General features: G+C 25.4%; 1 protein-coding gene across 1 annotated transcript in view; it reads right to left on the bottom strand.

Moving 5' to 3' along the window:
- LOC100209144 (E3 ubiquitin-protein ligase RNF123) overlaps positions 1 to 15435 on the bottom strand; it is a 76696-nt gene that overhangs the window by 14724 nt on the left and 46537 nt on the right. Inside the window, exons 18-24 of the mRNA XM_065817589.1 lie at positions 13204 to 13327; positions 13042 to 13102; positions 11785 to 11825; positions 10554 to 10732; positions 3100 to 3183; positions 2287 to 2394; positions 2033 to 2216 (exon numbers count right to left, since the gene is read on the bottom strand). Coding sequence (XP_065673661.1) covers positions 2033 to 2216; positions 2287 to 2394; positions 3100 to 3183; positions 10554 to 10732; positions 11785 to 11825; positions 13042 to 13102; positions 13204 to 13327 — 781 coding nt within the window. The remainder of the gene's footprint in view (positions 1 to 2032; positions 2217 to 2286; positions 2395 to 3099; positions 3184 to 10553; positions 10733 to 11784; positions 11826 to 13041; positions 13103 to 13203; positions 13328 to 15435) is intronic.

Genomic DNA, 15435 nt, shown 5'->3' on the forward strand with positions numbered 1-15435 from the left:
ACTGCCTAGATAATGACATTGTCAACTAAAAATAAAAAATACGCATTTTTACAAAGTTTTTTTGTTATGATTTTTTTATAAAATAATTTATTTATTTTAGAAATCACAAGATGTATCGCACTTTCATTGCAACAACAAAAGTTGTTCCAGTGAAAGTGTGATATATCTTGTTTATGTTTTGACTCTATAATTGAAAATTTTGCATTTTAACAAAGTATTTTATATTTTATTTCTCTATACTATTTATTTTAACAGGACATGTTAGAACAGCAGTAACTTGTCAAACAAGAATGAGTTTCGGTTGATGGAACTAGTGATGATAGCTCTTTTGAGCAGTGACCATGCTAGTACTTATAGAAAAGAGAAAGAGATGCAACTTTACAATGATGGGAGATACCCCTGTATTTCATACAAGGACAAACAAGAGGTTTGTAGAGGTCAAAAACAAAAACTCATTCTTGATTAATTCGTCATTCATCAAAATCTCATTCTTTTACAGTATTTGTTCCTGCCCAAAATACTTTTATTTGTCTAACTTTTTTCTCCACACTTCAACCTTTTGGAAATCTCTCCAAACACTTCAACCTTTTGGAAATCTCTCCAAACACTTCAACCTTTTGGAAATCTCTCCAAACACTTCAACCTTTTGGAAATCTCTCCAAACACTTCAACCTTTTGGAAATCTCTCCAAAAGATTAGTTTCAGCATAATTAAATTGTTGTTGAATAATTCAAATGTTTCAAAATTTTATTTTTATTAGAAGTTCAGTAAATAAAAATTTTTATAAGGCTTGATCTTGGTGAATGTAGTAAAAAAAATCAGAAATCAGGAGTAAGAAAATGGCCAGCACAATAAAAAGAAGCAACCTTAGCAGATGTTAATTTAGCAATTTATTGTATATGGTTTCCATGAAAGTTTATTAAGGTCATCAACTCAAGGCATTCAGAAGCCATTGGACAATCCAAAAATTCATTTAACGCTTCTTCTAGCATTTTGGAAGATAAACATGCATTTGGTTTTATTTCAGTTTGAGATAAATAATAATTTACATAATCATTTTTGACATTATGTGAAAAAAGCGCCTTATTTTTTCTAGATAGAATTTGAGTCAATTCATCTTCAAAAGGTTCAAAAGCATCCATTTAGGACACGATAACATATTTAGCATTTTTCAAAGCAGTTTGAAATATAAAAAAATACCAACTGTAACTTGGTTCGAGTAGACTGGCAACTAAATAATGTTTTCAATTGCAGAAAAACTTTTTTCATTGCACTTTTTACAACAATTTTCATCTCCTGAACACTGGCATCACTAGAGGTTGTTTCTCCATAGAAAAGACAAAATACAATTAAACTATATTTCAGTTTGTTAAAAATTTAACTGTTATTAACCACATTTTAACAGAATTTGATTTTAATTTCATACAGATTGCTTTAATTAATATACATAACAGTCTGCTCTAACCGAAACCCTCAGTTGTTGTAGGACATTCTTTGCACCTAGCCCTACAAATATCTAACCGAAACCCTCAGTTGATATATGTACATTTAATGCAGCCTATAAATATCAGTCAATTCACTGCACTTATCTCAAAAAAAATCAGTAGATGGATATTCACTCATTGCAGATGTTCCTAAATTATTCAGTTGATAAATGTGCATTTTTCTATGCAGGAAAAAGTACATTTCAACTCTTAAAAAAAAGAAAATTCTTGTTTTTTTTTATAAATTTTAAGTTTGTTTTTTTATAAAATTATTTGTTCAAGATGCTATTAATAAAAAAAATCATTTTTTGATCTGTGTAACAAGTAATACTAAAGATGTAACAAGTAATATTCAATATGTAACATGTAATAATAAAGATGTAAAAATTATTACTAAAGATGTAACAAGTCACACTAAAGATGTAACAAGTAATACTAAAGATGTAACAATTAATACAAATCCCAATTTTTATTTTCAAGGAATATGGTACCCCTAATATAAAGTTAAATAAATATAAAATAATTTTCTAAATAAAAAAATAAGTTACCTTCACTATAATAAAAGACATTTACAGTTAACGGAAGAAAATAATTCCAAAGAGCTTGAAACAGGTATATACCATTCTCCATATAAAACTCAGGCATGAAGACATATAATTTACCAGAACTTTGCGCCATTTCAATTGTATGAAGAACAACTTTTAAAAGCCAATGAAGATCTTCTTGTTTTTCCTTAAATTAAAAAAATACCTTGAAATCAAAAACCTAATAGTAAAAAAAAAAAAAAATAACAAATCCTTACTTCAGAAAATATTACAGATTTGACCCATCCCATGTGTCTTGCAACCTCAGTTGCCTCATTAGTAAAGACTTTCTTTGCACGCTCTAGCTCATGCATCACATCAGATCTCTAAAAAAATTAGGAATAAAAAAAAAAAAAAACATTTAAATAATTGTTCTATTCTATTATTATGTATTTAATTATACAACATAATTATTTTAATTTTAAATTATTTAAAATGAGGGATTGTTGTTTAACTTTTATTAGCTCAATTAACTAATTTGTGTAAAGTTCTAAGAACTATACTGTCTATAATAATATGTAAACCATGTTCTAGTGAAGCTATTTTATTAAATTTAAGCATTCAAGTGTAACCTAAAATTATCAGATAATCATAATATTGAAGTTATCAGATCACTCTAATATTGAAGTTATCAAATCATTTTAATATTAAAGTTAACAAATCGTCCTAATATTGAAGTTATCAGATCGTCCTGTTGAAGTTATCATCCTATTGTCGAATTTATCAGATCATAATATTGAAGTTATCAGATCATCCTATTATTAAAAAAGTAAAAAACTCAAAAATCTAACTTTCTGTATGTCAGAGATTTAAAATCTTAATTATGCAAAAGTTCTGCAAAAGAAAAGTAAAAAAGAAGGAAATAAAGTAAAACTAAGTAAGTACTTAGTTTTATTACTGCAAATTTTAAATGTTTATTTTTTTCTTTCTAAAGTAACTAAGATATTAATGATTAAAAAAAATGAAACTTGTTTGTTCATTAAATAAAATCTATTAAATACCAGATTATTAAATATCAGAGGATAACTTACATCTGAAGGACATTTGTCAATTTTTTTGTAAGTATCATTAAGAGCTTTTGAATGTTCTCTCATTGTTTCTGTAACACCATGAACCTATATCAAACAAAAAATATACAAAACTTTTTGATTTACAAAATGCATAAACAATATATATATATATATATATATATATATATATATATATATATATATATATATATATATATATATATATATATATATATATATATATACACACACACACAATGGTTTTAGAAAAAAAAGATGTTTTAAAATTTCATTGCTTGAAGCTTATATATGGCTTGAAATGAAATATAGACTGTTTGATGAAGTATAAGACTATTTTTGGTTTTTTGGTTTCTTTAGGCTTCAAGATCTCACATGACGTTGGATGCCACCAATCTATTACATAAATCTATTACTATTTTAAACCTATTACTTCTCCTAGTACTTTTTAACCCATTTCTGTGTGACATCATCAGTGTGCATCTAATGCTGCACTTATATATGTGTATATTGTGTGTATATTTTTAATTCAACTCCTCAAGGCCAAGAAGACCACTACAGACGAGGAGGCTACTTAACTATGGTTATAACCCTCCCTCAACTCTATAACTCTGAAACACGAACCTTGTCGAACAAGGCTGCTGCACTGAAAAGTAAGTTGAGCACGGTACTACCAGGGACATGGTGGGGTTCGAACTTGGAAGCTCTTGCTTATGAAGCGAGCGCTCTACCACTACACCACTACTGCATAATTTTATAATATATATATACATATATATACATAATATATATATATATATATATATATATATATATATATATGTAAATTATGTTAGTGTATTATATATATATATATATATATATATATATATATATATATATATATATATATATATATATATATATATATATATATATATATATATATATATGTATCTATCTGTGGCAGATCTAGAAGAATGATAAGAAATTATTTCAGTCTGTATTTTTCTGCTTGACACATACAACTTTTCTGTTTTTAAGCCATTGTAAATAAATCACAAAAATGTGTAGAAATGTGTTGAGGTTATATATATATATATATATATATATATATATATATATATATATATATATATATATATATATATATATATATATATATAAATATATATATATAAATATAAATATAAATATAAATATATATATATATATAAATATATATATATATATATATATATATATATATATATATATATATAATATATATATATATATATATATATACACATATACATACATATATATATTTATATACATATATATATATATTTATTATATATATTTTTATTCATCTAAATAGAATATATATATATATTATTTAGATGAATAAAAACAACTGATTAGTAGGACTTAAAGTTTCATGCCCAAAAGCAACCATCAGCTGTTAATACCAGTATAATTACATTAAAATACTTAAACTCGAATATATTCTATATATCGATATCTATACAAAAATATATATATATATATATATATATATATATATATATTTATATATATATATATCATTCTATATTCTATAACTATAATAGTATTATTTATTTCTCATTAATAAGAGTATTCTTTTTAATGAGATATAATTTAGCGAAAAGAATAATTGTTTTTATATCTAATAACAATATCGAAAAATTACGCTTAATAGAACTAGAGCCTTGGCTAAAAGATTGTGATTATTCTGATAGCATTATATTGATATCACAATAACCCTGATAGCATTATAGAATTATTAGAGAAAAAGCGTTTTATTAAGATCATGTTGCAAGGAAGAAATCTAAAGAAATATTTATTTTAGTAACAATCTTCTATAGTAATTTTTTTAATAATATTCATCAACTTTGTGCATTTAAACAACCTCCTAATCTACTCAGAAAACTACTTTAAATATTGAAATAACAAACAAGAAATTTGGATCATTCAAATGCAAAGATACTGCAAGATAATGCAAAATTTGCAAACTCTACCTTAAAGAAGTAAATCAGTTTAAAACATCTAACGGTAATATATGGAAAGTAAGAAGTCATATCACTTGCAACAGTAAAAATGTAATTTATTACCTTAAAAGTTTATTATGCAATAAACAAGCCACATATACTGTAAAACTAATAATTTAAGATTATATATAAACAAACATATTTCTAGTTGCAGAACCGACCCATCCACTGATAGATTTAACAACCATGTTTATACCTGTCAACGTGCCCATAATAGTATTTTTGATCCTTTTTTCCAACTTTTTGTCTTCCTTGAACTTAACAATGAGTGTTTTTTATTATCATATGAAAAGCATTTAAATGATCAAAAGTATGACACATTTAATTGATGTTTCCTTTATCAAAACAAAATTTATGAATTACAATAATTGCTCATAGTAACCATGTATAATTTACATTTTTTTTGTATATTGTAATTTTTCGACAAATATATAAACAGCACAACGGATGATTTTTTGAAAGGCCTCTAGTGCTAATAAATTTAATAAAATTAAAACTTCAATTCTTTTATTAGTGTATTTTTTGAAATTGTGTTTTAAATAAAACATTTTGAGATAATAGGTTGGGTGAAAAAAAAAAAAGGCAATAGCTTTTACTCAGTAATTGGTCAGCTTTACGAAAATAAAAACTTCAGCAAATTTCGTCAAATTTTCATTCATGTAAAGCTGAGCAATTACTCTGCATTTTTGGAGTAAATTGCTTAACTTCTCCAGAAAACAGACGTCTGTTTATTACTGCTAGAAACAATTGTAAAAAAGTTTTGTCTAACGCTAAATATTATTGATATTGCCAACAAACAGGTTGATCCATTGCTTGACATTCATATCACTCCAGCATCTGTATCTAAAGTGATTTCCTGCCTAGACTCTTCTACAGCTTGTGGCCCGGACAACATACCTGTTATTGTCTTGCAGAAGTGTTCTCCGGAGCTGTCGTCTATACTCTCAAAACTATTCATTAAGTGCTTATTAAAGTCTTGTTTTCCAGCCTGTTGGAAAGCGGCATCTGTTATCCCTATCTTCAAAAATTCTGGAGAGCGATCTGATTTGTCTAACTACCGTCTGATAAGTCTTCTTCCTATCATAAGCAAGGTTTTTGAATCTTTAATTAACAAACACTTAATTTCTCATCTTGAATCTAATAACTTACTTTCTGACCATCAATATGGATTTTGATCTTCTCGTTCTACAGCTGATTTGCTAACAGTAATAACTGACAGGTTTTATTGTGCATTAGATGAAGGTGGAGAGATTAAGGCCATCGCTCTTGACATTTCAAAAGCTTTTAATAAAGTTTGGCATGCTGGTCTTCTCCATAATCCTTCTTCTCATGGTGTATCCAGCAATATCTTTAAGATTATTGAATCCTTCCTTTCCAATCGTAGCATAAAAGTTGTCCTCGATGGACAGCACTCTTCTTCTTATTCTGTAACTTCAGGGGTTCCTCAAGGTTCTATCCTTGGCCCTATACTCTTTTTAATTTACATTAACGATCTTCCAGATATTCTTACATCTAAAGTGGCATTGTTTGCTGATGATACTACCATTTATTCTTGTCGTGATAAGAAACCAACACCCTCTGATTGCTTGGAGGGGGTGTTTGAGCTTGAAAAGGATCTCACTTCTGCTACAGCATGGGGCTCACAGTGGCTGGTGAAATTTAATTCAGATAAAACTCAATTTTTTTCAGCCAATCGTTATCGCAATATTTAGATCTTCCTATATTTATGAACGGTGATGTACTCGATGAGTCACCTACTCTTCATCTTCTTGGATTAACTCTTACTTCCAATCTTTCTTGGAAACCATATATCAAATCAGTTGCAAAATTAGCACCTGCTAAGGTTGCATCTCTTTATCGAGCTCGCCACTTTCTTACTCTGGATTGTATTCTCTATCTCTATAAATCTCAAATCCGGCCTTGTATGGAATACTGTTGTCATATCTGTGGCGGATCTTCTAATTTTGCCCTTTCTCTTTTAGACAAGGTGCAAAAATCCATTGTAAACATAGTTGGACCTGCTCTTGCAGCCAACCTCCAACCATTATCACATCGTCGTAATGTTGCTTCTCTTTCTCTTTTCTACAAATACTATAATGGGCACTGGTCTAAAGAGCTAGCGTCTCTTGTGCCATCTACTAAAATTCATTCTCGTGTTACTCATCATTCAATTAAGTGTCATCCTTTTTCTGTGACTGTTCCTAAGTGATCCAAAAACGCTTATTCGTCTAGTTTTTTTCCTCGAACATCAGTTTTTTGGAATTCGCTTCCTTCATCTTGCTTTCCTGATTCATATAATTTGCAATCTTTTAAGTCGTCCATTAATCATTATCTTGCTCTACAATCTTCATCTTTTCTCTTTCAGTAACTTCTAACTTTAATTAGTGGTTGCTTGCAGCCTTGTTAAAAGGGAAAATGTTAAAAAAAAAAATAAAATAAAAAACTTTACGTGAATAAAAATTTGAGCGATTTTTACAGTAAAACTGAACAATTACTCCAAAAATGCTGAGTAAAAAAAATTGCTTTTTTTATTTTATCCAACATTATATAATTTATTGGAACTTGGTTGTTTATTTGTTTACTGGTTTGACAAATTTTTCAATTTCAGTTAAAACCATGTTTTAAGTTTATATACATACATATATATATATATATATATATATATATATATATATATATATATATATATATATATATATATATATATATATATATACACATATATATATATATATATATATATATACATATATATATATACATATATATATATACATATATGTATATATATATATACACACACCCAGATATATATATATATATATATATACATATATATATATATATATATATATATATATATATATATATATATATATATATATATATATATATATATATATAAAAGCCTATATATATACGTATATATATATAGGCTTGGCCAGGAGGGCGTGCAATTTCAAGTCTTTATATAACTACACAAATGATATTTTGTTTTGACGATTTAACCACAGTTTTTAACAAATGCACTGAAAAAATTGGTTCAATAATAATTACAGATAATTACATTGAAAATAAATAACTTCGACATGTCTATCTTTACTAGCATTTTTAAATTAGGAAAACGCCTTTAAAGAAAGTAAATAATGATTTTAATTAGAGTATTATTGAAAGTTGTATAAAGTTTTATATGCATTATTTAATTATATGAAAATTTTCCTTAGTAAAATATAAAAAGTAAAAAATACAAAAAAAAATGTTTATATGACTTTAAAAAGCAATGGTCTTTTTAATAAACTTTATATAAGAATCATTAAAATTAATTCACTTGAAAAGTAGAAAGATTTTGTTAAGAAGAAAAAAAAAGATAAACTTTTTTGAAAGTCATTTGAATTAAATAACTTTGATATTTACTTACGCTTTTATATTATTGCAACGCATTCAAATAAAGTAACAAATAACTGATAATGATTTTTTATAAAAATATTTATGAAAAAAATATATATTTTTATATTTAAATAAGTATGTATTTTTTATTATAAATGTCTTTAAGTAAAAAAAAAAACATATCAACTTTTTAAATAAACAATTTAATTATTTTTTCTTTTGTTTACATTACTGTAAAAAATTGTTAAGCAACTTTACTTTAACTTTTAAATGTGCGCATTTATTTAACAATTTTTAGATGTAAATTGTTACTTTAGTTAAAATGTGTTTCGCCTAATATTACATTATAAAAACATTAGCAAAGATAAACCATTAAAATTTATTTATTCTAAATAATCTTATTGTTATAGTTTATTATTTATTTTAGTTAAGTTTTAACTTTATTTTTTTTAGTTTAGTTTTAGTTATCTTTCATTATTTTTTTTTACAAAGATTCATTTCTAGCACTTGAAAGTCCTGCAAAGCTAACCAATTCTTAACCATTTTAGCAGTGTGCTTTGGGTCATTGTCCTGTAGAAAGATGACCTCATTTATTGGGTAAGGCATATTTTCAACAGTTTCCAATAATTCGTGCTGTAAAATATCAAGATACATTTCTTTATTCATGTTTCCAACTATTCTTTGAATTGGTCCCAATCCATAAGCCGCCTTTCACCCCTATAGTTTAATACTGCCTCCCCCATGTTTTACTGTCTGTCTGTCTTTTTGGGTTAATGGTTCACCTTCTCTTTTCCAGCTCCATTGGCGGCCATCAGTGGTATACCGATTAATTTTAGTTTCATCTGACCAAATAACTTTCTTTCAATCATCTTCGGTAAAGTTTTCATATTTTTTTACAAAGTTTAATCTTGCTTTGATATTTTTTTTACTAAGTAATGATTTTTTTTCTTTTCAATTGCTCGAAATTTACTTTTTTTGAGATCTCGCTGCACTGTCCACCTGCTCACATTTTTTCCTATATCACGTTGCAAAAGTTTAGCTACATGAGATGTCGATTTTGCTTCTCCAGTAGTCAAATATCTGATTACTCTTCTACTGTCTACCGCACTCAACTTCTTTGGTCGACCGCCAACATTTTTTTTTTGAATATGTCCACATTTTTTTCTAATTCGTTGCACAGTACTTTGACTAACTTTTAATTTAGAAGCAATTTTGCGAGTTGTATTTCCTTCTTCGATCATCTTTTTTATTAAATCACTCTTTGTCTTTGAAATTCCCATTATATTAAAAAAAACTATCAAAAAAAATAAATTTAAACAATAAAATTTATGAAAATAGAAAATTATTTTAGATATAAATATAGTCAATTGATTTGCACACAAAATTATTAAATTAATTTGAGAAAAATAATAAAGATATTGCCTTCATCAAGTATGGTGCAAAACTGAGTCAAAAGATGTTTGTCACTAGATAAAAATACTTGTGCATTGGGGTAAAAGGAGGAGGCGTAAAAAGTCATTAAAATTATCACTTTACTACTGTAATAATTCCGACAGCACTAATATATCGAAAACAAAATAAACCATAGTTTTGTATTTTTTTAAAAACTCTGGTTCAGTTTTGCACCATACTGTATGTATATATATATATATATATATATATATATATATATATATATATATATATATATATATATATATATATATATATATATATATATATATATATATATATATATATATACACACACAGGCTTGGCCAGGAAGGCCGAAAATACATTATCTACAACATAGAACAACAATTTAAACGAGTATTTAATTTGCACGCACTATCAAACAGATAGAAAATTACACACACTAACACACACACATGTATGTAATTTTCCATCCATTTGATAGTCCAATCAAAAACTAAAAACTCATTTAAACTGTCTTTCTCCATTGTAGATGTTGTTCTCCATTGTACATAATGCTTTTTAAGTAAAATAATATATATTTTAACTAACCTTCCTTGAATGTTTTTTATAATTATTTTTACCTTACTAAGTTGCCTGTGTACAGCTGTATTATACATCAAACAAATGCTATCAAGTATGTCAATTAATGTTTTATCAAATGTGGTGCTATTCATATCAACGTCTGTTATTGACGAGCTACTGCCAATATTCATTCCATATCGAGTTGATGAAGTTGATGTGCGAGCTTGTTTGAGGTCATCTGAAAAAGAAAATTAAAATGTATAAATTATTATATTTGTATCAAAATTTTCACAATTTCACTAACATATTTACAAAATGGGGTTACATTATAATAATAATAATAATGATAATAATAATAATAATGGTTTTACATAATATCAATTACATAATGGTGTTACATAATAATAATTACATAATAGGGTTTCAAAATAACAATAATATAATGAGGTTACATAACAATAATTACATTATGGGGTTACATAATAAAAATAATATAATGGGATTACATAATAAAAATAATAAAATGGGATTACATAATAAAAGTTACATAAGGTTACATAATAATTACATAATGGGGTTACATAATAATGATTACATAATATTCTTACAAAATAATAAGTATATAATGGGGTTACATAATAATAATTACATAATGGGGTTTCATAATAATTACAATATAATAATAATAACACATCAAATACAAGGGGGTTTGATCACAAAATATCTTGAACAGAATTCAAGTCCCATAGCACTAAAATGTTTGATTTATAAATTCTTTTAGAAAAAGTTTTTAATTTAAGATGTTTATGATGTGTTTTCAAATTCATTGAAAAAAAAAGTTTTTTCTTTAGTAAAATGTTAATTTTTGAAAAAATTGCATCAGAAGTTATAATTATAACTTTTCAAAGTTATTACTTATTAATTATTTCTATACAAACTTTTACTTTTGATTTTTTCAAATAGAAAAAAGAAAAAGACTTTATAATTTAACTATAAAGAAATATTTTATAAAATATTTAAGCTAAAATACAGCTGTCATAACATGACAGCTCAGGTTTCATAAGAGTATCTACTCCTGTTTTATCACTTTATTATAACTATTATTATTAAATTTTCACTAGAGTGAAAGATTTTCAATTCAGGAGGGTTGTTTCAATTAAGAAACTTTTTATTTTTCTGCTTTTTTAAATATATTGTTGCTACAAACCTCTTTAAATCCTATTCATATTTTTTAACCCTTTTTTTATATTCAGTATAAAATAGTTAATTTAAAAATGTATAAAACGTTACCTCGATGAGCTTTCTTTAAATGCGAGATTATACCACCAACTCTAAAAAACCGGAAAAAATGAAAACAAAAAAGTTAACTGTTTTAAGCGTCAAAAACAAAATACTTTAAATAATTTTAATGTTGTTGAGCTACTTGTAGTGCTATAGTTATAAATTCCTAGTTATAAATTATTAAACCTATAACATTTAAAAAAATGCTAACAAATGTAAAGTTCTATGCAGTTAAAAATAAAATAAAAAAAATAAAATGCAAATTTCAGTGGTCAATCTATAAATAGATAATATAGATTGTGTAAAATATAAAAATTAAAAAAATGATATATGCAAAAGTAGTATCTATGAATAAAAGAGATCTATCAATAGAAAAAAAGTTCTTGATTTTTCAAGTTTTTGAGCTGAAACCTACAATTTATGTAAAAAAAGATTACTCTGTCAACATAAACAGGCTTAAATGTAGTATAGTATAGTGTGGTATAGTTCCCTTTAGTATTAATGTACAAAACTCTTATATACAAGAGTTATATAGTCAATCATCATATATATAGGGTGCGGAAAAAGTTTCCGTACAAAAATATAAACAGCAAAAACAGCAAAAGTTCCTGTACAAGACAAGAAACAAATTACAATTTAAAACAAAATAATACTAAAAAATACTAAAAGAATACAAAGGAATACAAAGGAATACTAAAAACACACTACATATTGAAAGAAAACACCATGCAGATAATTTTTTAAAATTTTACTTTTGTACAGGAACTTTTTTCACACCCTGTATTTAAGCAAGGAGCCCGAGATAAAGTGTCATTAAATTTGCATCTCATTATTTTATGTGTTTTTTATTAATTTTGATAATTTTAATGTTAAGATTTAACATTTATTATTGTTTCAAAAATATTTTGAATAAATCCTCATTTCAAAGAAATAGGTTGTTAGAGCAACTATAATTTCTGAACTTTATGGAGAGCAAATTGCTAAGAAAACTCCAGTCCTCATTAACATCACTTTGTGTAAAGTTTACAATATAGAGACGGTGTATAATGCTGATCTTAATATGAGAGAGAAGTTAATAAACAACCTCATTTCTGTAAAAGTTTAGATTATAAACATTATGATGACCATGAATAAAGAAAAGTTGATTAAGACATGCACAAGATTTCAAAGTTAAACTGAATCTATTATTGCAGTAAACTTTTTAAACAATTTAAAAAAATAATGACTTTTATTTATATTATATCTATTTTAAAATACTCATCAAACCTTGCTAGATCAAAATAATTAATTGAATCCTCATAAAAGACATTGTGTGGTATGTAGAAATCTAAAAAACAAAATAATTTAAATAGTTATAATAACTATGTTTAATAAAAAATTAAAATATAAATTGAAAATTGTAATGCTGTGTCTACTTTATCAGCTTACCATCTACTTTAATAGCCTCCGGAGTTTCTTTAACCCAAACTTCCCAATGAAACTTGAATGCCTTTATAAGTCTGTGAAGAAAGCAAGTCATTACTGGACCAGAACAAGCTTGAACAGGCTGAAGCTAGAAAGTCATATAATAAAATATGTAAAATGTATTGAATTAAAATTTATTTATAAACTTTTGAAACATGAACATCTATTATAGATGTTTAATTACAAACTTTTATGTTTTTATTAAACCCATCATTTTGAACAAGGCACTAGTCACACCTTTTTTCAATTTTTTTTTTTACAATTTTATTTCTTGAAGCATTTATTTAAATTTTGAGTCAAGGAATCAGTACTTCTTCTCATCTGGGCTACATCAACACATTTAGAAAATGCGTTGATGTAGCCCAAAAATGATGAATTTCTATAATTTTACAATAAATAAATAATAATAAAAATAATAAATAAACTCAATAAACAGTTATAAAATAAGAATTTGTTTCAATAAAAATAAAAATCTAAATATATTAAAAATATAGTTTGAAAAATTTGGTCAAATGCAACATTCTTTTAAACAATTATTCTAGAAAATGTTACAATGCTTGAATAAATATCAGACAAACATTGCTGATGATTGTTTTCTTATATAATTATGATATGATACAAAACATAACAGCTTAAAACTAAAAAAACAAATACAAAAACACAACCAATTTTAAAAAACAAATACAAAAACACAATCAATTTTAACAACAAGCTTTTTTATTTAAATATCAAAAAAGCCCGCAAAAATGCTTATTGCCTGCCAAGTCCATTTTAGATAGGCAATTTACCGCTCATGCACTCCTTTACTCCTGTCAAGGCATGAATATAGCTAATAAATAGAATACTTTTTTAGTAAATGCCACATCAGTCAACAAGTTTAAAGTAAATTTAGAACAACATTTAAAATAGTTATAGCACGAGAACCAATTAATAATTAACCGCAGAATAATTAAACGAAAGATTTTGTAACTTGCTTTTATCAGTGCTTCCCGAGGCAATAAATCAATAATTTATATAACTATGAATAAAAGAGTAATTAAGTTTAGTTTTTTAATCTAAATATACGCTTTATATAAAACTTTTTAAAACTTTTGAGCAGACATACTCAATATAGTGCTTCGAGGTGACATCAAGAAAAATGCTTTTTTAAATTTAAAAAGAAAAAAAAAATTTAGTGACATTATCTTTTTTAATTTCAATTTGATCAATAAAAATTTTTAATAAATTTGAGGGAAGAAAGCATTTCTTGGAGAGCGGGTGGAAAAAATCTTATTTTACTTGTATTTAATATTAACTTGTTACATTTAAACTATTTATATACGCCTTAAAACTATCATGTTGACACAAGTTGTGTTCATATTAAAGAGAATGTTATAAAAAAATGTTTATGCTGAATTTTTTTGAGTAAAACAAAACGATAAACATATTACAAGATCCATTTTAGTGTGGTTTTAAAGTCTTTAAATTATTCGTTTCAGTATAAAAAATGTCAATGTAGAATTTCTTTGGTTGGAAACATCAAGATATTTTTTTTCCGCATACAATTAGCAAATTATTTTTATTTGTATTATTTTTTACTAAATCTCAAAACATATTTACTTATAAATTAAAAGGAAATTAGCATCTTTGCTTTTTTAAACTTTATTAAAGAAATCTATTTATAAAAATTGTCAGGATAAGTGTATATATCTTTGATATACTTATAGGTTTATATAAATATATACATTTTTTGTTTTTTATGAACTCATTAATTCTTCAAACAAATTTTGTATTAGCATAATGCTGTGGATGTAAATTGTTCTGAATTAGAGGCACAACAGACAAGGTTCAGTGATCAAAACCCTCCTTTAGATATTTTTTTAAAATATTAATCTTTTAATTGAAAGTAGTTTTATGTTACTTATGTTTTTTACCTATTATTATTTTTTATTTATAGTTATGTTAATGATTTATTTTTAAAAGTTTCATAGAATAAGTGCATCAATGGGTTTGTAAATATAGCCATAGATATAACTGTAGTTGCAGTGGAGTGTACATACATTGACTGATTTAAATAGGGATAAGCACAGTGGAGTGAACAAACATCAACTGGGAGATAAGGTTTTGACAGGTATGCTTTTAAACAAAAGATAAATATTTCAATATTAAATTAAATTTTGTAAATTCGTAAAAAAAATTTATATAAAAAAATTATTA

This window comes from Hydra vulgaris, chromosome 14 (genome assembly GCF_038396675.1).
Source record: "Hydra vulgaris chromosome 14, alternate assembly HydraT2T_AEP".
Taxonomy (NCBI): domain Eukaryota; kingdom Metazoa; phylum Cnidaria; class Hydrozoa; order Anthoathecata; family Hydridae; genus Hydra; species Hydra vulgaris.